Source organism: Microtus ochrogaster, chromosome 19, assembly GCF_000317375.1.
Source record: "Microtus ochrogaster isolate Prairie Vole_2 chromosome 19, MicOch1.0, whole genome shotgun sequence".
Taxonomy (NCBI): Eukaryota; Metazoa; Chordata; class Mammalia; order Rodentia; family Cricetidae; genus Microtus; species Microtus ochrogaster.
In genome coordinates, this window is record NC_022021.1 from 62,559,305 (window position 1) to 62,581,641 (window position 22,337).

At 39.3% G+C, this 22,337-nt stretch overlaps 1 protein-coding gene across 1 annotated transcript in view; it reads right to left on the reverse strand.

Moving 5' to 3' along the window:
* Parp8 (poly(ADP-ribose) polymerase family member 8) overlaps window positions 1–22,337 on the reverse strand; it is a 160,317-nt gene that overhangs the window by 34,231 nt on the left and 103,749 nt on the right. Inside the window, exons 9-15 of the mRNA XM_005356827.3 lie at window positions 19,593–19,653; window positions 19,082–19,172; window positions 14,163–14,229; window positions 6,853–6,978; window positions 5,843–6,401; window positions 4,368–4,418; window positions 4,173–4,268 (exon numbers count right to left, since the gene is read on the reverse strand). Of these exons, the coding sequence (XP_005356884.1) occupies window positions 4,173–4,268; window positions 4,368–4,418; window positions 5,843–6,401; window positions 6,853–6,978; window positions 14,163–14,229; window positions 19,082–19,172; window positions 19,593–19,653 (1,051 nt within the window). The remainder of the gene's footprint in view (window positions 1–4,172; window positions 4,269–4,367; window positions 4,419–5,842; window positions 6,402–6,852; window positions 6,979–14,162; window positions 14,230–19,081; window positions 19,173–19,592; window positions 19,654–22,337) is intronic.

Below are 22,337 nucleotides of genomic sequence, written 5' to 3' on the forward strand. Positions count from 1 at the left end.
TCCACAGTAAGTTTCAGGCCAATATGGGCTACAGTGAAAGATCTTGTCTCAGAAAACCAAAGATCAGAACAGAACTATAGAAAATTACTGAAAAACGACGACGGAAGAAAAATGCGAGCTCCTCCATATGAGGAAACTTGGACACAGAGACTCACACAAAATTAATTTCTCTTCAGAGACCATCAACACAAAAAGCATGCAATGGCACAAAGTATCAAGGAGAGGAGAAATTCCAACCAAAACAAGGAAAAGAGTCATCAAATAACTCTATGTGCAATGTTACTGTCCTTCAAACTTGAAAACGTTAGTGCAATCATCCCTTGGGAAAAATTAAGGAGTATTTTAAGCTGATATTCCAAGAGCCTTAGACAGGACATACAAAAACAATGAGCATGGGTAAGAACAAGAAACGGCAAAATAAAAGCAAACAAATTCAAACAAGTGTATGTATGTGCAATATTTCACTTCTAGCATTTTGATCAGTTTCTGTCTGGTTTAAAGGCACACTAGATAAAATCATAATTTCTGATCTATGTTGGTGGTGTTGTGTCTTTGTGCTTAGTGGCAAAAGGGAGGAAGACCAGACGGGTGGAGCGAGACACACTGGCCAGTGCGGGGCTTCCCTCAAGCCGAATAACCTTCAACCCCAGACCCCAATGAAGGGGAAAAGAAGGGGGATGACACCACAAAGCTGTCTTCTGATCTCCACACATGCACTATGACATGTGTGTCATTCCCACACCTCAATAACATGCACAATGATAATCTACTAAAATCAAGTTGGCATTAATCTAAAACAGATTTTTCAATTTATGGTTAGTATGAAAACAGATTACAATGTTGTACTATAGGAATTAATATGAGATCCTAGAAAACAGCTGTCTAACACACAAAAGAGGGCTAGTATTAAGGAAACAGATGAATTGAAAGAAACATAATACATATGGAAAATAAATAGGAAACCAACACTCTTTTCTTGTTAGTAGGAATGGAGGAGAGAGGCAGAGGCACGAGGTGACTGAAGAGCTTGTAGCGATTACAGTAACGGGACAAAACTGCCAACAGAGACAGCAGATACAAGATATCACGAATATGTAATGTAATTGTGTAAATGCATGCTAATCAACACATTCCTCCAAAATACACAACGGAAACAGTGGCAGAAATGTAGGTAAAAAATGAACTGCTCAACGGTGGAGAACTTAGTACTTCTATTTTTAATAACAGAAAAATAAATGAAATGGAAATAGGAGTAAACAGCTCAGTTAAATGAATGTCCTGTTATAATTTTTTTTTTAGATCCACACAGTCAACAACACTCTGTCTTGAAAGAGACTGCTGTAGTTCAGATTTGAGTGCTGCTCAAAGCCCCATGTGCTAAAGCCTTACTCCCTAGAGAGGTCCTTTGGGAAGATGTTAAAGCTTTAAGAAGTGGAGCCTAGAGTGGAATTACTAACTAGTTCATTAGTATGTGTACTTATGAGGCAGTATGGGATGTCGGCCACTCTGTTCTCTCTTGCTCCTGAGACAGGAGGTGTGCAGTTCTGCATCTCATTTGCCTGCAATCATACGCTGCCACACCATATGTCAAAGTAATGTAACCAGCTTATTATGGACTAGGACCTCCCAGGTTATGAGCCAAAAATAAGTCACTTCTTTTTCTATGTTGATTATCTCTTAACCTCTGGGCTGATGTCTTCCTAAAGAACCTCTTAACCAATGGGCTGGTGGCCCAGCCTTCCTTAAATATCTCTGAACTAATGAGTGGGCTCACTAGCCTTTCTCGAGTATCTATAAACCAATCAGTGGGCTCAACATTCTTTCTTGAGTATCTCTTAATCATGAGCTGGCTCATCAGCCACCTTAAGTATCACAGCAACAAAAAAAAAAAAAAGAAGCTAAGATATCTTCTACAGAGGGTTGTTAAAAGAAACCAAAAATAAGTTATTAAAACTAATAAAGAAATTCAGCAAACTTACAGAATAATTCTCAAACTGATGCACAGGCTAAATGCAAACATATACAAATACCAACTGATTTTATGCTTTCATTTGCAAAAATGAACAAGATGACCACAGAACTGATAGAGCAAAGCAAGGGAGATCAACTCACCAAAACTATCTGAGAAGAGGAGAATAAAGCTAATTATACTTTTTTGATTTCAGTCTTACTACAAATCTATCTATGTAAACCAAGACAGTATATTCCTGGCATAACTGCAGACATTAAGATCTGTGGAAATAAAATGCATAATCCAGAAAATCTTAATATATTTATGGCCAGATGATTTTCAAAGGACCACAATCAATAAATAATAGTTTTTTTAAGAAATACATTAGAGAAACTGGGTCCATACCTGAAACACACATATCTAAACCACAACCTCATATCTGTGACAAAAATTAACTTCAGAACAACAACTCACTTAAATGTGAGACCAGGTATAAGACTCTTAGAAAAAAGCATTTGTACTGGTGTGGCTTTTAATTAGGTGGTGGTTCCTTAGGCACACAGCAAAGTATAAAACTTTACTGGATCAAAAAAAGAAAAGCACAAAAATAGGGTCTTCATCATTTATATATGATAAAGATCTAGTAATAAAGATATGATATCAGAATAGAAAATAATTGCCACTCAGTAATAAAAATTAAAATAACTCAATATAAAAATAAGGAACGGTTGAACGGACATTTCTCTAGAGATATACAAATGACCAAAAAGCATGAAAACATTCTCCAAGTTATCACTCCTTATGACAGTATTACAAAAAGCAGAGAGCTAGATTCATACACAATGGACTGTCTACAGACACACACCCTTCCACACTCCTTTGAAGAAGAAAGAAGAAGGAATACAGATGTGGGGAAAGTGAACTGTCAGATACAGATAGTAGGAAGGAGGCAGTCAGTACACAAACAGTTCAGTCATTCCTCAGAAGACAGCAAACACAGGTCCTGGAGATTCCATCAGCTGATGAATGGATAATCCTATCTGCAGTGTCCATCCATAAAATGGAATATTGGATGATAAATGGGAACAGAGTATTGATCCACACTGAAACTTGGGAGCATACAACCCTACAGTAAAGGAGATGAAATCAGTGGTTTCCAGGGCACCATGAAAGGGAGAGAGTGCAGGCCTGTTAGCAGTTCAGGGTTCTTCTTTAGGTAATGAAAAAATATTCTGGAATTAGTGATGACGGTTAAAACCATGATTATATTAAACATCACCTAACTGTGCACATTAGTGACTTAGAAATTGTATTGATTGTTTTCCTGTTGCTGAGATGAAATACCACGCCCAAAAGCGCCCTTAAGAAGGAAGGGTTGATTTTGCTGCTCCAGCGGACTAGACGGGCAGGGAAGGCATGGCAACAGGCCTCCCCTAGTGATGAGGTTCCTCCAGCAAGGCCCAGACTCCTAAAGTTCCATAAGCTCCCCAATAACACCACCAGCTGGGGACCAGGTGTTCAAATCCAAGAGCCTATGGTAAAAGCTCTCATTCCCACCACCCCAAGTAGTACATAAACGTCAATTTAAAAACTGACTTTTTGGCAACATTTTATTGATTAGAATTTTATAAAGTCATTATTGTGAAAAAAAAATCTAATTTTTAAATTGGGTAATTCACCCAACAAAGCACACATGTCTGTTGATGTCCATTTCCATAGTTCGTTGGTGATTTGACAACTATGACATTGACTTGGCAGTTTCAGATTCCCTTCTGACTTTCCCAGCACTACCGTGTGCCTGCTCACACTTGCATGGAACCTCTCTGTATATTAACCAGATTACTCAAATTTGGGGGTTTGAACAAACACATCAAAGCATCTTAGTTTTTAAACATTATTAAATGCTGTTTCCAGAGCTACGTGTTATTAAATAACATAAAGTTTATGAAACTTGTTGCCAATATAGAAATAGATGCAAATGAACACATTGATGACAGACATAAGGAACACGATCTTAATGAGAGAAATTACTTACTCTTTCACAGATACTTCCAGAAGCAATACTAACTCCTTTCCTTCCAAATGATACCACTTAGCATATATTAAAAGTTTGCCCTGGGGAGATGTAGATTTATTTTAAACTACATCTACTTGTTTTTATATTGGGATGCTTTCACTTATCTTCCATGCTAACACAGGAATTCCATCAGTGGATACTTACCCGAAGCATGGGGCCGTTCTGAAACACGTGTGGTTCATCACAAACCACACAGTATTCATTCAACACAGGGATCCGCTGCTCGGCAAACTCAATCGTCTGAATAGGATACAAGGAAAGAAGCCAGTAAGGTTCTCGGATGACGGGAAAACCCAGCCAGGACCAGGTGCTCCCACCGCGAAGGATCTTAACTCATACCTGCACCAGGAAGCCGCGGTCTCGGATTGGAATGCATTTTGCACCATTTGTCTATAAAAAGCAAAGTTTTTCAAAAGTAACTTTTTATTAGGGAGAATATAGAAATGATAGCTTTTCCCTTTTTCAGAAGTAAATGCAGATGGTCACACAATTATTGTCAGCTATCATGATATTAAAATATTAGACTTCCTTATGGACCAATTTTGTTATATTATATGATATATTATATTATATGATATGTTATATATATGATATATATAATCAACTATATTTGCCTAAACAAAATGATATTCTTAGGTTCCCATCCTTTAGTAAAAATACCTGTCATTGTTACACGAAAGTTAGTTTATTCTATTACTGATCAAAAAAAGACCATACCATCATTAGACTTTTCAAATACTATCAGCTTCAATGATTCCTCCAAGGAAAATTAAACAGCGGCTAGCAAAAGGCCCAGTACTAAACCGATTAGCAGGCTAAATACATCAGAGAAAAGTCTATTTTCTTTCACAAATTATCTGAAATTATCCTTCTGAGGTGAAACTATCATGGGAAACATTCCTTTGTGGAACTGATAGGCATAAGTTTCTCCATGACATTAAGGCATACCTTTAAATGAGTGTCTAGTGTATTCATTAAAATTATAAGACTGTCAAGTTTTCCTCAAGCAAGTATTTGTAATCAATTGTAGGGAGAAATCTACGTAAGGATGACTAAAATCAGCCTCTTGTTTTGTCAACTAACATATGGCTGGCTTAGGATATGAATCATTAAATTGACACTCAAAACATGCACATATTTAAAACCGCAAACAAAACCTTTCAACCATTTTTGAATATGTAACTACATGTGTAAGTCTGTCTGAAGCTGGCTGTGCCAATCACTAGGGAGGTAAAGTTGGTGTAGGGTTGATCCACAGTCAATATCAACCGTACAGACATCAACTGGACCCACATCCTCCCACTTCCCCCAAAAAGAACTGCTTTAGCATAAAATGGACATTGAGCAAATCTTCATGTGAAACTCTTGAACGCTAGCACCAACCAAATGTTCACAGACAAAATTCTCTAATATAGAACTAAAATATTATGCTTAACTATAAGACAAGTGTGGTCCTCCACTACTCATGTGGTGGAAGAAACGATAAATAACCTACTTAATACTGATCAAAAACTTTGTAAATCTACCTGAATTCCTTCCATTCTTAATAGAATTCAGTGGTAGGAACACAAACCACACAGTAAGTGAGTGATTACATTTTTTCTCCAGAACCAGTACTAACTGTTCTATGCCAGCTGTAAATATCCAGTACACAAAAAACATGCCCCCCCCCAAAAAAAAACCCAGCAAATTTAAAAACAAAACAAATTAAACAGATCTTGTGTTTTCCTCTCCCAGGTCTCATAAAAATGCATACAAATCTCCTGTTCCTTAGTTACATTTAAGAAGGCAAGATGAAAGAAGTATTTACGCACGGGAGGCTGGGAAGAAGACGATGATGGTGTTAAAATACCGATAAGCCCTGAGGTAAGCGAGAGCCTCCTGCCCTCTGCGTTGGGTTCCTTGAAATGCTCGGTTTTCGATGACTTGGGGGCGCCGGAGTAAGACTTGCTGAGCAATTTGTGGTTTTTCAGCCCGTATAACTCTTCCATTCTGAGATTGCTGGAGTAAGACCTGCTTAGCAGTTTGTGGGGCTTCAAGTTGCTGCTGTGCTCACATCGCGGGTCTCCAGAACAAGAGCGAGTCAATAATTTATGCGACTTGAGCGTGAGGCAGTCCTCCTGCTTGCCCGCTGTGGGGCAGGGCCGGCCCAAGAGTTTGTGCGATTTGAGGGTGGACATCGCCTGCTCGGCCCTGGGGTCGCTGGACAGCGAGCGCCCAAAGGTCCTGTGCGACTTGGCACACACGTCATCAGCTTTGACAGTGCTGGAACAAGTCCTCCGCAACAGCTTGTGCGTTTTGGAGATGCCGTCTTGTTCAGATTTCAGTTTGGATTTGCTTTTGCCACAACCAGGGGGAGGATAGCTGGGTGACCTTGGAGATGAGCAACAATTAACACGGGAGGAAACTGGACCTAGCATCAGTGCCCCAGTTCAACCAGGGGACATACGCTGCCAACTCATCAACCCCTGTTAGGGCCCAAGCCAAAGACGGGTGCAGAATGCATCACTGGAATTAAACCACATCTCACAAACACAAGAAGATTCCAGCATGGTTCCTCCCTCTGACCTATCCCAGAACTCCATGAAGAACTGAAATTTGGAGGACTCTTTTTGTCATGCGAAAACAAAATCTAACTTTAGTAAACTTTACCCATACTGATTAAAAATAAATAAGCACACCTATGTTTTTGACGGGACACCTGTAATTTGTTGGAAATCATAAAGAAAACAGACATGTAGGTGAGAAAGAATCCTTCACACTGGGAATAGAGGGGCTCTAAGGGCTGAGCAGTCAGACAAAGATGAAGACGCCTGTTACCAACCTGCGCAAGGTAGAAAACAAATGCAGAGGCGACTTCACCTTCTTCTCCGACAGCTTCTTACCATGCAGGCAACTGGACTTTTCCTTGCTCTGTTTCCACTGCTGAGTAACGAACGTCTGCATGATCCTGTCAAAGCAGAGGCGGCTCTGTTAGCACAGTCCCACCGCCATCTACACCAATACTTCTGGGGTTTGCTTGTTTGCCAGCTTGGGGAACTCGGGGTGCTGTTCTCGTTGTTTTGCTTTAAAACCGAGGTCTCACTATGCAGCCCTGACCTAGAACTTGCTACAAAGACCAAGCTGGCCTCAAGCCCCCAGAGACCAGACAACCTCTGTCTTCCTACTACTGGGATTACCACTCTGTCGATACTGTGCTCACCAATGCTTAGGTATTTATTGCGATAAGAACACATTACCAAAGGAAAATAACACAGCCATTAGTACAATGCTAAGTTAGGGTTGTGTAAGGATTTTCATATTAAAGGAGCCAGAATGTAAGAAATTACCATGGCTTTTTATGACAAGTTACATCATAACAAGTGATCAAGAAACTTATTAATAAATTAAAATAAAATAGTGACATATTCTAATTACCCAAATTATCAGAGAGTTTATGAAATAATAGATTTAAAAAGAATCCTGGGAGCAGCCTTCAGAATCAGTAACTTTTACATGAATTTTTTAAGTGAAGCTGATTTTTCACTTGGTTGTTCCGTCTATGTTTTTTCTTCGTGAAATACAAAACCAAATTGCAAAACTCTATGTAGAAATATTTGATGTAAAAATATATGGTCTTCAAGCACAGCCCAATCACCTCTATGTATGCTAGTGTGTTTTTTAAAAGTCTATATTCCTAAAATTTTTAGTTATTATCATAAGATTGGAATTTGGTGTCAGGATTTTCCACAATACCTGCTTCCTTTGGTGCTTCATGGAAAAGAATTCTGGAGAGCCAACTAGGGACTATAACAGCATGCTATCTGCAAAAGGACCTTAGACTATGGTTATGCCTCCCACCTTGCAAGTCACAGAACAGAAGGATGCCTTAGTGCTGGTACCTCAGTAGATGTGAAATTTTACAATTACACATTATATGTATAATACATTTGACATTTTAACTTTCTTTCGAAAAAAATCCCTTCAGGTTTGCCTGATTGTCCTGTTCTTTCGCTACTTCCACAAACTGCTTCTGGGAGGGAAAACCGATACCAATATTTTGTTTATCAGCTATGCTATGCCAGGGAATAAAAGGCAGCTTTGTAAATAAAAATGTTCGTCTCAGTTCCAGAAAATAGTTGTTATTATCCCACACACTGAAATAAGGCGTATGCCCAGGGGAGAAGGTGTGACTCTTAGGTGGAGGAGGAGCAAACTCTCCAACATCCTTCAGGACCCCACTAACTCAGTTCACCCTTGCCTTCTGTTGGGCTATCTTCGGCTACCTTCAATGTGTTCAGAAGAGTCAGGTCTGAATCATTTGGGGTCACTAGGGTAGGAGATGTTGTGAGAAAAAGGAGGATAAATAGATGCTGTGATTCCAAATTCACAGGAAATTTGTCTTGGATCTTAAGAACAGGGGATTGCTTTATTTCATTTTTATTTCATGTCTGAAGACTTTATTTCCTTGATATTTCAAGAAGATTTGCATGTACTGGATCACATGAACATCATTTCTCCTTGTTGCTAACAAAAAACTCATTGAAACTATTTTGTTATAATTAGACTTAGATTCTTTTTCTCCTACGATGAAAAAGGTTCCTATTCCTGTGACCTGCCACCTATGAAGGCTACCAAGTGTGTGCTAGAGAAGCTAAATGGAACCAAAGGGCATAGCAGGTCACTTTCATGTTACAGTGTTATTCTGAAGTGTGTCTTTACCACATAACATCAGTAGCTCTTAAACAACTCCTGATTATCTTTGGTTGCAAGAAAATATTCAACTGCTTCTTGTAAGACAGTTAATGTCACTGCGGATCCAAAGTGTGTGCAGATGTATGTATACACATATATATATATACACACACATACGTGTGTATAATGATCATGGATATGCATGTATATATATGTGATCATATTGTGCTATGAACACACATGCTATAATGACCACCTTCTCATAACACACTAAGCATTTGGTCCTAGTACCCTAAAGCACCAGGAATGGGTCACAGGAACACACTGAATGTAGTTATTTACATATTAAAAACTGCTCTAAGCAATAAGTAGCCTAGATTCCACATTAGCATCTTTTCATAAGCTTCAAGGAAGATAAGCTCTTCGCACCTAAATTTTTTCTTATGAATTATCATAAATATGAGATGAGAAATTTTAAATTATGCTCTTTAGGCTAGACGGCACCTAAAGATTCCCAGTCAAAAACACTTATAAACAAAGAAATTTAATTATATACTTGACAGAAATTCATCAAAAACATGAAAATAATCTTATTAAAAAATTCCCTACATAACTAAAATTCATTCATAAAAGCAAGTAATGTTTTTGAAAGCATTAATCACCAGGCTGGACCTATGACTAGAACATATTACATATTATACCAGTCACCTAAGCGCAAGCCCCAGCACACAGCTTTCCTTAACTTCTCAGGCTTACAACTACAGATCCTCTTTCTTTGTCCAAACTCATGGGCTACTATAGGCAGAAAGTTGTTTATTCTAGGACATGCATTTAAGAAAATTCTTGTCTTGTTTTGATCAACCCCATCCCCCCCACACACACACACACAAAAGTTGCTTTAAAAGCAGTGTCACAATAGGATGGTGGAGGTGTTGGTGAGCCAGCCCCGAAGTTGTGAGGCTGGGAAAGCTGTCCCCATTCCTCATCTGTCACATGGTGCTATGGGTAGGGAAGAGATGCACATCCCCATCAAGGCCTGATGCAGGAAAGAGAGTTGCCCCTGCCTACACCAGCTGCAACACTTGGAAGAGCAGGCCCTGCACCTTGCTGGGCAGCACAATAGAGCCAACCCCATTGGCAGAGGCGAAGAGAACCAGCACCAATATGGTGAGCACAGAAGAGCTGTCCCCAATATTCACCTGTCATGTGGCAGCATGGGAGGGAAAAAATGTTTGTTGCCCCCTCACCCCCCCACACACACCCATAAATGCCTGAGGCAGATGGGAGATCAGGCACTGAGGTCATAAGGGCAGGAGAGCTAGCCCTGCCCCTCATCAGCTGCAGCTAATGGGAAAGTGGCCCCTGTGCCTCTCCCGGGCAACACAGTAGAGCCCGCCCTGAAGGCACAGGTGTGGGATGTCAACCCTGAAGACCTGGAAACAGGACACTTGGCCCCACCCCTTGCTCACAGCCCCGAGGGGGTGAAATCCCAGGGCAATGCTGGAGAGCTTACCCTGAGAGTGAGGACAAGGGAGAGCTGGCAGACTGACCAATTCTGCAACTTTCCAAGCCCAGAACGAGTGTTACAGGTTGAAACACCTCAATTATCTATCCCATCTGTGATCTATTGGAGAGCCAAAGCTGAAGGATCTCTACCACACAGGGCAACAGCAGGATAATTAAGAGAGGTCCTAGTGAGGGCCCAGCATTGATAGCATAGTGGAAACTAGAGGCCTCGAACCAGACCAATGACTCGCTGTAATGAGTTCTTTCAAGTCAAGATATATGAATAAAGGGTTTACTGCATGATTCACTATGTCACACTACAGCTTCCAAGGTGAGATTTTTGCCCTCTTTTTTTTTTCTTTCTTCTCTTAAATTTTATTGGGGGTGGGGTGCTGCAGGGGCAGAGGGTGCATATACAGGGATGGGAAATAAGTGAGACAGAGATGCGTGATGTGAAACACACAAACAATAAGTAAAAAGAAAGCTAAAAACAGAGAGAGAAAGCAGCGCCAAAGTAACGTAACATAAAGGTGCCGCCATGCTCCTCTCCAAGATGGATAAGCCATGGATTCATGTAAGAAACAGAGACTAACTGAACGAAATAAAAGTAATTGTGTTGGACCGGGGGGGGAGGACGGTGGCATGCCTTTAATCCCAGCACTCGGGAGGCAGAGGCAGGCGGATCTCTCTGAGTTCGGGGCCAGCTTGGTCTACAAGAGCTAGTTCCAGGACAGGCTCTAAAGCTACAGAGAAACCATGTCTCAACCCTCCCCTCCCCCAAAAGTAATTGTGTTGGAAAAGCTCCCCTAAATCTAAAACAAAGATTTACAGATGCCCCAATGTGAGTCTTTGAGAGAGAACATTGCATGGTCTAATGTGCTAAGCATTCCTTGTAAAGTCCATTTGTCTTTAGAGACACGGAATCCTAAAAGTTAAGGGTTGATTATCTGATGCTGCATTTGTGTGCAGATCTAGACTCAACACTGAGCGCCTAAAAGAGCAGTTCCCCCCACTTCGAATGCAATCGTCCATAATTCATATCTGAGCAAAGTTACCTTGGTGTAGTGTCAGAAAAACTGGGCCAGTCCTAGAGGTCTAAGGTATGGACTAGCCCAGACATCACATAAGGCTTCCGACACCAGGGAAAAGGAAGCTGACACAAGAAATTTTAAAGTATTTTCTCTTGGAACATTACTCAATAAAGGATGACATATGATGAAAATGAAAATTCATTAAACTGAAAGGGAAAGGCGTGGGCTGCATCCTGATCAAAGAACTAAACCACTGCATTAGCGCACAGGAACTGACAGGCTCTTACTAAATCAAGTTTATGGATCTGGAAGAATAAATAGTCCTTCAAGAAGTCTCACAAATTCTAAAAGCTGAAATTCTGACAAGTACAGCACTTATTAGTTATATTCCGACCACAGTGAACTGGGGGTATATGTCAGTATTTTCAGTCAGATTTCTGGTCCTTGTCAGAGAATAGAAAACAACAAGGAAGGATTGAAATGTATACAGAAGAAAGGCCCATGGTGCTGGTTAAACTAAGACAGCCATTATGGGAATCGGTGCAACGGTTCAGCGGGTAAAAATGCTTGCTGTGAAGTCTGACAACCCCAGGACATGCATGAAATTGGAAGAAGAGAACCAACTCCACAAAAATGCTTTCACATACATAGAAAAATTTTAAAAAAATTATAGATAGATAGATTGAATGGATGGATAGACAGGCAGACGGACTATAGTTCCCTCAAACTATTAAAATAGATCGAGCAGGTTATCTAGCAAGCACACCTATTAGCATTTATTCAAACAAATGAAATCTGTAGAGAAGAGATTTCTGCAAGCCCATGTCTGCTGCAGCACTATTCAAATTAGACACGAGCTAGAAATCAGCTAAGGACCCATCAGGGGTGACTAGCTCGTCTGGGAGTGGTGGTGCAAACCTGCAATTCCAGCACTTGGGAAGCTGACTGATGCTGGAGAAGCCAGGCTGGGCTTCATAGCCAGGCTCTAGCTGAAAGAAACAAGGAAGCATGGGCAAGGAAAAATGAAATATGATTCCACAAAAAATAAAAATCTTGTCAATCTGCAAAGTCATAGATGGATCTGAGGGTCATTTTAAGTGACAGAAGTCAAGCAGGGAAGAAAAGTCCAACATCCTCTCGTTTCTGGGTAGGTTCTAAAAATGTTGATCTCATTTCTGTGCACAAACTAAATACACTGATATTATGGGAAAGCATGGTTGTCAGAGGGTAGAATAGGATAGAGGTGGGCAGCCAGGAGTCAGAGCAATGAGTGGTCACTTATAAAAAGATAGGAATTGGAAGTTCTCTGTGCTGCTGCCAAGCACTGTGACCATAGGTAAGGACTTTGTCTGTGTATTTCTAAAAGCTTATTTTGAATATTTTCATCACAGAGATGTGATGCCAAAGAAATAAATATGTTGAACTTGTGCAGAATCACCACATGCTGTCAAAATGCTGTGTATAATTTTTATGCACTGCGAAAAAGATAAATATTTTTAAAAGAATACAATGAGGTTTACCAGAAAACGCCAATTTGTATTTTGGTATTGTGAACAAAAGTTTTAATTTGTAAAGTGAACCATCCCACAATGTGTGTGTGTGTGTGTTTGCGTGTCTTCGAAACATCATGTTGTAGGTTTACATAATAAATACGTTATCTTTTGACATGTTTTAGAGTTAAAAATCAATAGATAAGAAAAGGTCTCTCCTATTCATCTGGAGTAGTCTTATATCCTTTTTTGGAAGGCAGAGGCTCATCCAGATTCTGTCTGAATATAGAACTGCATTCCCTATGCAAGAAAGATCAGCAAAGGAGATCATGTGGACAGCATAGTTATTTCCTCCAGGCAAACCGCAAGTACTCGGGATGCACACAGCCTCCCTGCCCCAACATCTCCATCCTCACATATAACAGTTTGAAACTGACTTCAGAGAAGCTGAAAAGTCAACTCCAACCTCTGTGATTCCCTACTGCACTTTTCAACTCAAAGACATAACGTGTGCTGCCCTTGTCTTCAGCTCTCTCAAGGATGATGCCTTTCCCAGGGTTTTAGGTAAAACAGACTTAAAAACCAGAAAACAAAAGTGATCAATAAGACCCCATGAGATTCTATGAGTACAATAAACAAAAGCTTGGTTTATCTTTCCTCAGCACTTTCAAACCTACCATCATTTATTTCTGCTTCACGTCTATTAATACCAAAGTATGCCAGATTCTTAGTGACTATATAAATGATAGATCATAAATGCTAATGATGACATAGTAAAGAATGTATCTGCTTGCTGAAATGAATTCTAAGCACACTATGTTTTGGGGGAACCATGTGCATTTATAAAAAGATAAACTGAGATACTATTAATAAAGGACCAAGAAATAAGGAGAACAAAACCTCACGAAGATATGCTCCAAAGGCAAAGGCATGGGAAATAAGGCTGGTTCAGAGACAGTGGGGGATAACCAGCTATCATCTCCAGGCCACATGAATAAGCAGTGAAAGCCGCCAACTGAATATTGGGAAGGAGTAGCTGTAAAAGGCAGTGGCTCAGCAGGACAGAAAAACAAACTTCAACAAACCAGCTCAAAATGAGTCCTGCAGGAGAAAGCGCGGTAGTCACTGATCCATACCCTGCCTTTGCTTCTGCTGGGCACATTAAAGAGAAAGACTTCAGGTCCACAGGAGCAAGAAGGGTATAGTGTGGGGTGTGGAAGGGTGAGTGGATTTGGACAGGAAGCGAGAAATACCCGGGAATCTGGAAAAGGAGCTCCGTGGACTAAAACACAGATTCAGATCTTTGCACCAAGATGATGTCCTATCCCCAGGGATGCACTTGAAAAAGATGTAAGAGAATAAAAGAGCAAAATGAAAATTCCCTTGAAATTCTTTTTTTTTTTTTTTTTTTTTTTGCTCTTCAGTAAACTTACTTCTTCAGCTGATGTCCCAATCCAAATCGCTCTTTTGTAGAAATCTGAAAGACATCGACCGTGGGCACTGGAAAGAGGGAAAACAGAGTTCAATATTGACTTGAAACTCAGTCACAAAAGATGACTGAGTTATTAATTGTGTGCGTGGGCATGCGCACCCACACACATCCAAAGTACGCACACTCCTCTTGACAGCATTATTTAAATTACACAGGGTTAAATATAAGATCACAGCAGGTTGTGTATTAAAGTAAATATCTCCATATGTTAATAGGTAGCATATAGAAATATGACAACTAATCTCAAAATAAGCAATTGTTCCAGCAACCAGACTTAGGACAGTTCAGACAAAGTTTTGAAATTATAAATAAAACATGCTAGTATATGACACAACTTTTTAATCAGTGGGAGATGAGGATAAAGCACAGACTTAATTTTCACTCTACATCCTCTCAATGGGGTGCATGTTTCATGAGCTGCATGTGCATATACATACACAGACACAGACATGTACGCATGCATGCATACATACATACATGCATAATGTGTGTATATATCTGAATAATTTTTAAAATTAGTGACTTATCGTAAATAGCTATTTGGAGAAGTGGAATTGATTATTTAATTTTAAGGGTTTTAAATTTGAAATGTTTGTTTGACATTCAAGTAGAAGAGTGAAAACGGCAATAAAAAATAAAAGGCATTCAAGCAGAGGTACGCAATTAAAGCTGCAAGTCTGAAATAGCCATCATATACATATATGTAAGATCATAACACCAATGCTACTCAGGGAGGAGAGAATGCTGGGAAAGAGGCTGCACATGCCTAGGTGTCAGGCATCCAGCAAGGAAGTCTGGTGAGGCACAGCCAAGAGGGTGGAGACTCCAGAATGCATGTTCACTAAAGGCTCTCAAGGAAGGGAATTAACAATGAAGATGAGGTAAGATGAGTACTCAGAACTGGTCTCGGGACTATTTAGCCATGGTACAGCCATGATTGATTTGTCTGTGCAGTGATGGCCCCATAATCTGATCTGAGTGGATTTTAAGAGAGGAAAGGAAAGAAACGAAGGGAACAGAGCAAACCCTCTAGTAATAAAATCTGACCGGAAAGAAAACAGTACTTCAGGGCCAGCTGAAAGGGAATTTGAGGTCAAGGGTTTTATTTAATTTTCCAAATTGAAAAAATAAATGTTTCTTGGTGAGAATCCTCGGGGAGGGCAGAAATGTTACAGGACAGAGAGGAAAGGGACAATTGAGGAGCAGTGTGATGACATGACGGGGGAGGAAAATCGGTGCACAGATCACAGTGACAGCACACGGGCACCAAATGTGCCAGGAATAATAAGGGTTGGGATGACTAGAGCAAGTCCTGCCCTTCGAAAGGCCACAATCAGATCACACAGGTTCCACAGTCCTCAGCTCATGCTGTCCTGCTCAGGGTTGGGAGCACTGAATTCCCCAGACACCCATCAGTTCTATCCTAAATATGGTCTAATCCTTCCATAAGACATCAGTCCAGTCTCCTGTGTCCAAACAAGGCATCACTGTATTAAAAGAGAAGTCCTGGAAATTCAATGCAGGGGTTTCTTTCTTCAAAGAAAAAGAACGCAAGTAGCTAGAGAGATGACTCAAGAGCAAAACATGCTTACTGCTCCAACAAGGGACTCGAGTTCAGTCCCTCGCACCCACACAGTGGCTCATAAATGTCTGTAGCTCCAGCTGCAGGAGAGCCAACGCTCTCTTCTGGCCTCTGAAGGCACCAGACATGCACACGGTGCTCAGACATGTATGCAGGCAAATAAATAAATAAATAAATAAATAAATAAATAAATAAATAAATAAATAAAAATCTTTAAAAATTTAGAAAACCAGGCACATTGTGTCTCCCTAAGGTTTCAAAGGTATAATCTTCTCACAGGCAGATAAAAAAAAAGGGACTAAGAAGAGAAGAGAGAGAAACCTAAAGGGCACTGGCCCAGTTTTAAAGTGTAGCAAGGTCCAAAGACACTAGAAGAATTAAAACACTTCTAGGTAGAGAGTGCGTAAACCACATAGAGAAAATGGCAATATTTAATGATGATGTTTATCCAGAATATATTATAGGTAATTCTAAAAAGAAATAAACACAACTTTAAAACCTAATCATTGCATCAAAACCTAGATGATAAATGTCAATGCTTTATTAAAATATTTAATCTTAAGGAAACTATAGATAATAAATTGACTCAGTCTCTAGCAATGCAATCTAAATGACCTAAAATTTTAGAGTATACCAAACAGTTCTCAAAATGTTACTTTAAAAATATTCCAAAGCTCAAGAGATGAAATGACTAATACTGTTAAAATGAATGCAATTAACTGCACCTAATTCTATTTAATGCATTATATAAACAACAGTCAAGGAAATAGCATGGAGGACACAGGGAACCTCAATCCTATCTGCAATTTTCATTAACTCTAAAAGCATTTTATAAAACATTTTAACAATGTTTTAAAAACTTAATAGTTTCCTCAAAACCAGTAATAATGAGCTGAAAAATATCGTAAACTCTAAAGTCGGACTAAGCAAGCCAGTACTTGTGGATGAACTCATCTAAAAGAGTTAAGCTTCATCAAAAGAGAAGGGGTAAGGAGGGCACAGCTGTACTAATACATAAAACTAGAAACTATGACAAACATTCTTTTCTAAGAAAGGTAAACGTCACAACTTTAGAAATGCCTGTGACATGGTCATTCCTAAACAGAATTCCTATAGCAGTACACCAAAAGCTCAGGAAATATGCCCAAAAAGGGATGGAAAGAACACAATGGGGGAAGAGAGTCATGAGCGAGACTTCAGGACAAGACATGGCCGGCCACTGGTCTTGTGGATTCACTAAAGCTGTGGCTAGCTGCAAAGGATCCTCGTAAGACTGAGACCCTGCTCAGAAGGTCTTCTCCTCACTGAGGGTCTACAACAGTATTCTCTCAAGCTGTGGGTCATGATCCCTTCAGACCCTTTTGGGGTCCGAATGACCCTTCCACAAGGTTTGTCTTAAACTGTCTGCACATCATATATTTACATTATGATCCATAATAGTAGAAAAATTCCAGTTATAAAGTAGTAATGGAATAATTTATGGTTGGGTGTCACCACAACATGAGGAATTGTATTAAAGGGTGGCAGCATTAGAAAGGTTGAGAACTACTGGTCTAGAGGAACGTTAATGTTTCCTTCAGTGTTATAGCCACTGATAAGTTGCCTATGTTCCAGTAAATAACACTATACTTATGCTCATCCAAAGAACCATAATTAATCTCAGTGGGAGACATACACATACACACACATGCACATGCACACGCACATACACAGACACACATGGATACACACACACATGGGACATCAAAGTAGGAAGGGTTTGTTGTCAGAAGAAGGGCTTCAGCAGAACAGTGAGGGAAGTGAGAGAGGATAATGGGAGTGAAAAATGCTTGAAAATTCATTCTATACACTCTGATCATGTAAGCATAGGCATAGAGATATCAATAATGAGATGCTTTAAACAACAGAGCTTATTAATGACAACTGTTCAACCTCTTCAACAAAACAGGGTTTGTGTCTTTAATCAGGAACTGGACTTACAGATCAACAATTCTATGTAACACATATTATCATAACAAATGTATTCATGTTTAAAGCACATACAATAAAAATTATTTCTCTTTAATTTCAAAGTGTAAAATGCTTGTCCCTTTTCTTTTATTCACAGAAAGATTAGCCCCAACTAAATACTATACTTCAAATTAGTGCTGTTCGTACATTGCTAGAACATAGAATTAAAAACTTCTCAAAAAAGAACTGTTAAGTAGGTCAAGCTAAATCTTGGATTAGTCACAAATTTCTACAGGTTCTTTTTACTATAAATATGGATATCTTCCAAGAAAAGCTACAAAACACCCCTAAAGAAATAAAGCCTCATTTAATCACACTCCCACCTCCTAAGGCTCAGGGATCATCTCATAAGAGTGGGCAGAAAAATTGTAAGAGACAGAGGTACTGGATGCAGACAGCAAGATGAAGATGGTGTTTTCTGGACATGGCAGGCCTATTGCACACATGAATTCACAGTAGCTGTGACTAAATGCATAAAGCTGAGCCAACCAAAATCAGAATGGATGGGAGAGACTCACTCTGTCCCCCTTCTGGCTCAGGGGATTCTAGCAGTGGATGGCTACTGTCAGAGAGAAAGTGAGTTTTCTTCAGGGAATTGAAAGACCCCAAGCTCCAGCTGATGGCCCATGCAACCAGCATCTAGCAAAGCATTAAGTGAATTTGGAATTTTAAAAGAGAGGAACAAAGGAGAGGGGGAAGGAGAGATTAAGAGGGAAACCTTATCAGTGGAGGAAAGGAAGGAAGTAGAAGAAAGTAGATTTGACCAAAATACATTGCATGCAAGTATGAAATTCTGAAACAATAAATAATAATGTAATTGCTGTCAACAGTACAACATTGCCTTCTGAATAAAATTTAACACAATGTTTTTTCACCATTTTACCTGTTTGCAATAATTAAAATCATAAGTCAAGATAAAACCTACTTATTTGCCCTGGAATAACTGGTTGTCTCCTTTCAAGCACAATATTTCTACCTCTACTCATATATTATACATAATAGTCTCTTTGAAATCCAATTCCTCCCCAGTTTTCAACAAGAAAGTCATAACTGTTTTAGAAATTTACTATTAAGATGGATATGGAAGCAAAAATTGAACAAGCCCCCAATTTAACAAGTGTATGAGAGAATTATGAGAAAATCAACTAGGCCAGGCCTTTCTTATGTTAAATGCAGGAGCAGTAAAGAAGATGAAGAGAATTTTACTATAAAAAGAAGAGTATGGGCTAATGTCCTACTCTCGAAAACAATGGAGAAATGAGACTAACCTGGGCCATTTAAATACTGTGTCAGTGAACAGTGCAATCGGACGATAATAGGTTCTGTTCGGATCACTTCCCAAGCCACAGCAATCTCCTCCTGCACAAAAGAATTGAAAAGATGAGTTTGACATCTTTCAAACCTTAAAATAAAAATCAAATCATGACTTTTAAACTTAGGCTAATGGAATACATAAATTGTAAAGACCTATAAATTATTTCAAAAAACAATGTTGTGTAAAAAGGAGGCCAAAGCATTCTTTCATTTTTGCCTTTCTGTATGACAAATAAAATTGAGAACTTATATAATGAAGCACTCTAACTAAAACACAGATGGTTCAGGATATATGGAAAAACAATGAAAACAATGTATGATCTCAGCTTCATTGATCAGTCTTCATAAATCACTTGAAGAAAAGCAGAGCATGATGTGCTAAAAAAAATACCCAAAGCTGAGTGTCTTAGAATGAAGATAAATCCCTTTAAATATGTGGGTCATATTATAGAAATTGACACTTACATCCAGAAAGCTGACATCAATGTGCAGGTCAATATCTACGTCATCAATAGCTCCATATTCCCTGGAAGCAAAGATTAACATGAATGTTTCATTTTCTTTAGTAGTTAGTATGTGACTGGTTATTGTAATTAGAAAGATAGTCACTAATTTAGATTGTTGACTCTTTTGTTTGTTTCTGTTTTTCAAGACAGGCTTTCTCTGTGTAACAGCCCTAGCTGTCCTGGAACTAACTCCTGTAGACCAGGCTGGCCTCGAACTCATAGAGAGATCTGCCTGCCTCTGCCTCCTGAGTGCAGGGATTAAAGTCATGAGCCACCACTGCCCGGCTCTAATTGCTGACTTTTAAGATTAGAAATGACCTAGTATATGAATAAACTAACTTGGACTGTCATTTTTTTGTCTATTTTTACAACAAGACAGATATATATTATGCATGCATTTGCATACATAAATTCAAGAGTTGCTTGGTTCATGGTACCAAAGAGTCCCAGTTCCCTGAGTCACAATAGTGTCCCCATGTGACTGCTCTAGTATCCCCACCCATTCACTGGACACGGAGCTGACTTTAAGGGAAGAAAGGAGTTTCTGATATGAACAAGTAAGAGTGACATGCAATAAAATGCTAATGGATTCTTCTTCTGCCATGGACATGGACAGCTTGGAAACTGGTCCAGGTGCTTTTACACGCACAGCCCCATGGTTTTTGTACAGGTAACCTAAAGTCTGACACTGTGGCAAGCAGCTAAATAACTACTATATGAACCACATAAAGGCATTCCAGTCAATATCCAGTGTGGGATTTATTTTTCCCTTGTTTTTCTTTCTTTTTTTAATGCATATGTTAAAACAGCACTCTGCCTGTGCATTCTATCCCTGGGTTATATAAAGGCATTGTGAAGGCCAACTTATGTACAGCATGGTTTGTAATTTATGTAATTTATTTAATTTATTGAAAAGAAAACAAAAATAATACTCTTAATATACGTGTCCATATTTTTATGTGCTCATATAATTCTTATGGAGTTGTGAATCAGGGATAAAATATGAAAATAACCAAAATTAAAGAAATGAATAGGCAATACTTAAATTGAACTCATAGTTGGTAGAAAATGTTCTGAGGATTTTATATGTGTGTGTGTGTGTGTGTGTGTGTGTGTGTGTGTGTGCGCGCGCGTGTGTGTGTGTGTGATAAATTAATGCCCACAAAACATGGCTAGTGATTTAGATCAACTGGGAGAGTGTTCACTAAGCATACATGAAACCTCAGGATTGACCTCCAGGTAAAGCATAAATTCATGAATGGTGCTGCATAACTGAATCAACACTCTGGAGGCAAAGTCAGCAGGATCGTAAGTTCAAAGTTATCCTTAGCTACATAGTGAGTTCAGGGTCACTGTGGATTATGTGGGAAATCAAGGAGGGAAAGAGAGAGCGGGAGGGAAGATGGGAATGGACAGAGAGAGGGGATACGTAAACATTACAGATACTATTGAACTGTTTTCGCTGTGTTTGATTATGCCTTATAAAGCAATAAAGTGGCATACATCACAGCTCTCTGGCAGTACTAGTCTTCCCAAGTGTGGGATTACAGGTGTGAGTCCCAACACCTGGCATTAGTTTTGCCTCAGCCTCACTCTAGTCTTTCCCATATAAAGTATATTTTTTCTTATCATTTCTCTCCTTTGATCAAATTAGTGCTTTCTGTGGTGCTCTTCAAAATCACACATTTAAACGGTTGCAAGAGTGAAGCTACTGTGAACCAATTAAACCTCTCCGATGCACTGGGTTCTTTTGCATCATAAATACTGACAAAATGCTTCCTCAGAAAGAAAGAAAGCTCTACACACCTGTCTTCTCATAACAGTAATTTCTGTAATGATGACGTCAAATGAATGGGATGACTTATCTGAGACAGTCAACAGATTACTGAGCTGTTATTCGAAGGGTTAGAGTGACCTATAATCACAACAGCCAATTTATCAAGATTGCTACTTCCCACTTCTTTGTCACGATGCCTTCTCTTTCTCTCCTCTTTATAATTGCATTAGTAGAACATCTTAGCTTGAAGTGTGTGGGTAAGAGGCAGAGAGGAAGGATTCAGACATACACAAAACCCTAATCCACAGTGGATTCTCTGTAAGTAGCTCAAAGGACCCAATAGAAAGGCATTATCAAAATATGACATGTATTTTAAAACCATTCATTGTGAACATTAAAAGTATTAATAGTCCTCGGATGATTTCCTTGGATTTTTCCATTAATAGTTTCTTCCCTATTTCTAGTATGATTTTTTTTTTCTAAAGGAAGTGAGATCCTGGGCTACAGGCCCTTTTCTTTACCATGGCAGAGCACTGGCACACTACTTTAAAAAAGCAATTAGCAGTGCTATGCATGCATATATCTGGAAATGGTTACACTTCTTTTTGTTTTTAATTCAGAGTTCACAAATGGCACTGTGCAGATACAAACTCATCTTGGTGGTGATGCCCATTTTACATAATGCCAGTAATTTCATGTTTCCCACTAGGAGACACAAAGCATGATTACAGTTTATCCAGATGGAGTGACCTAGTTATCAAGACCACTTCTGTATCCAAATCACTGTCCACGGCTCAGATCGGCAACAGAAACGCACTGAATGCTGACAGATGAAAGCAATTCGAACTGTGACTGCGATCTGGATGCAGGACTCAGTTTATGACGAAACAATTTTGTGTACAGCCTCAATTTATTTGCTGTGACAAG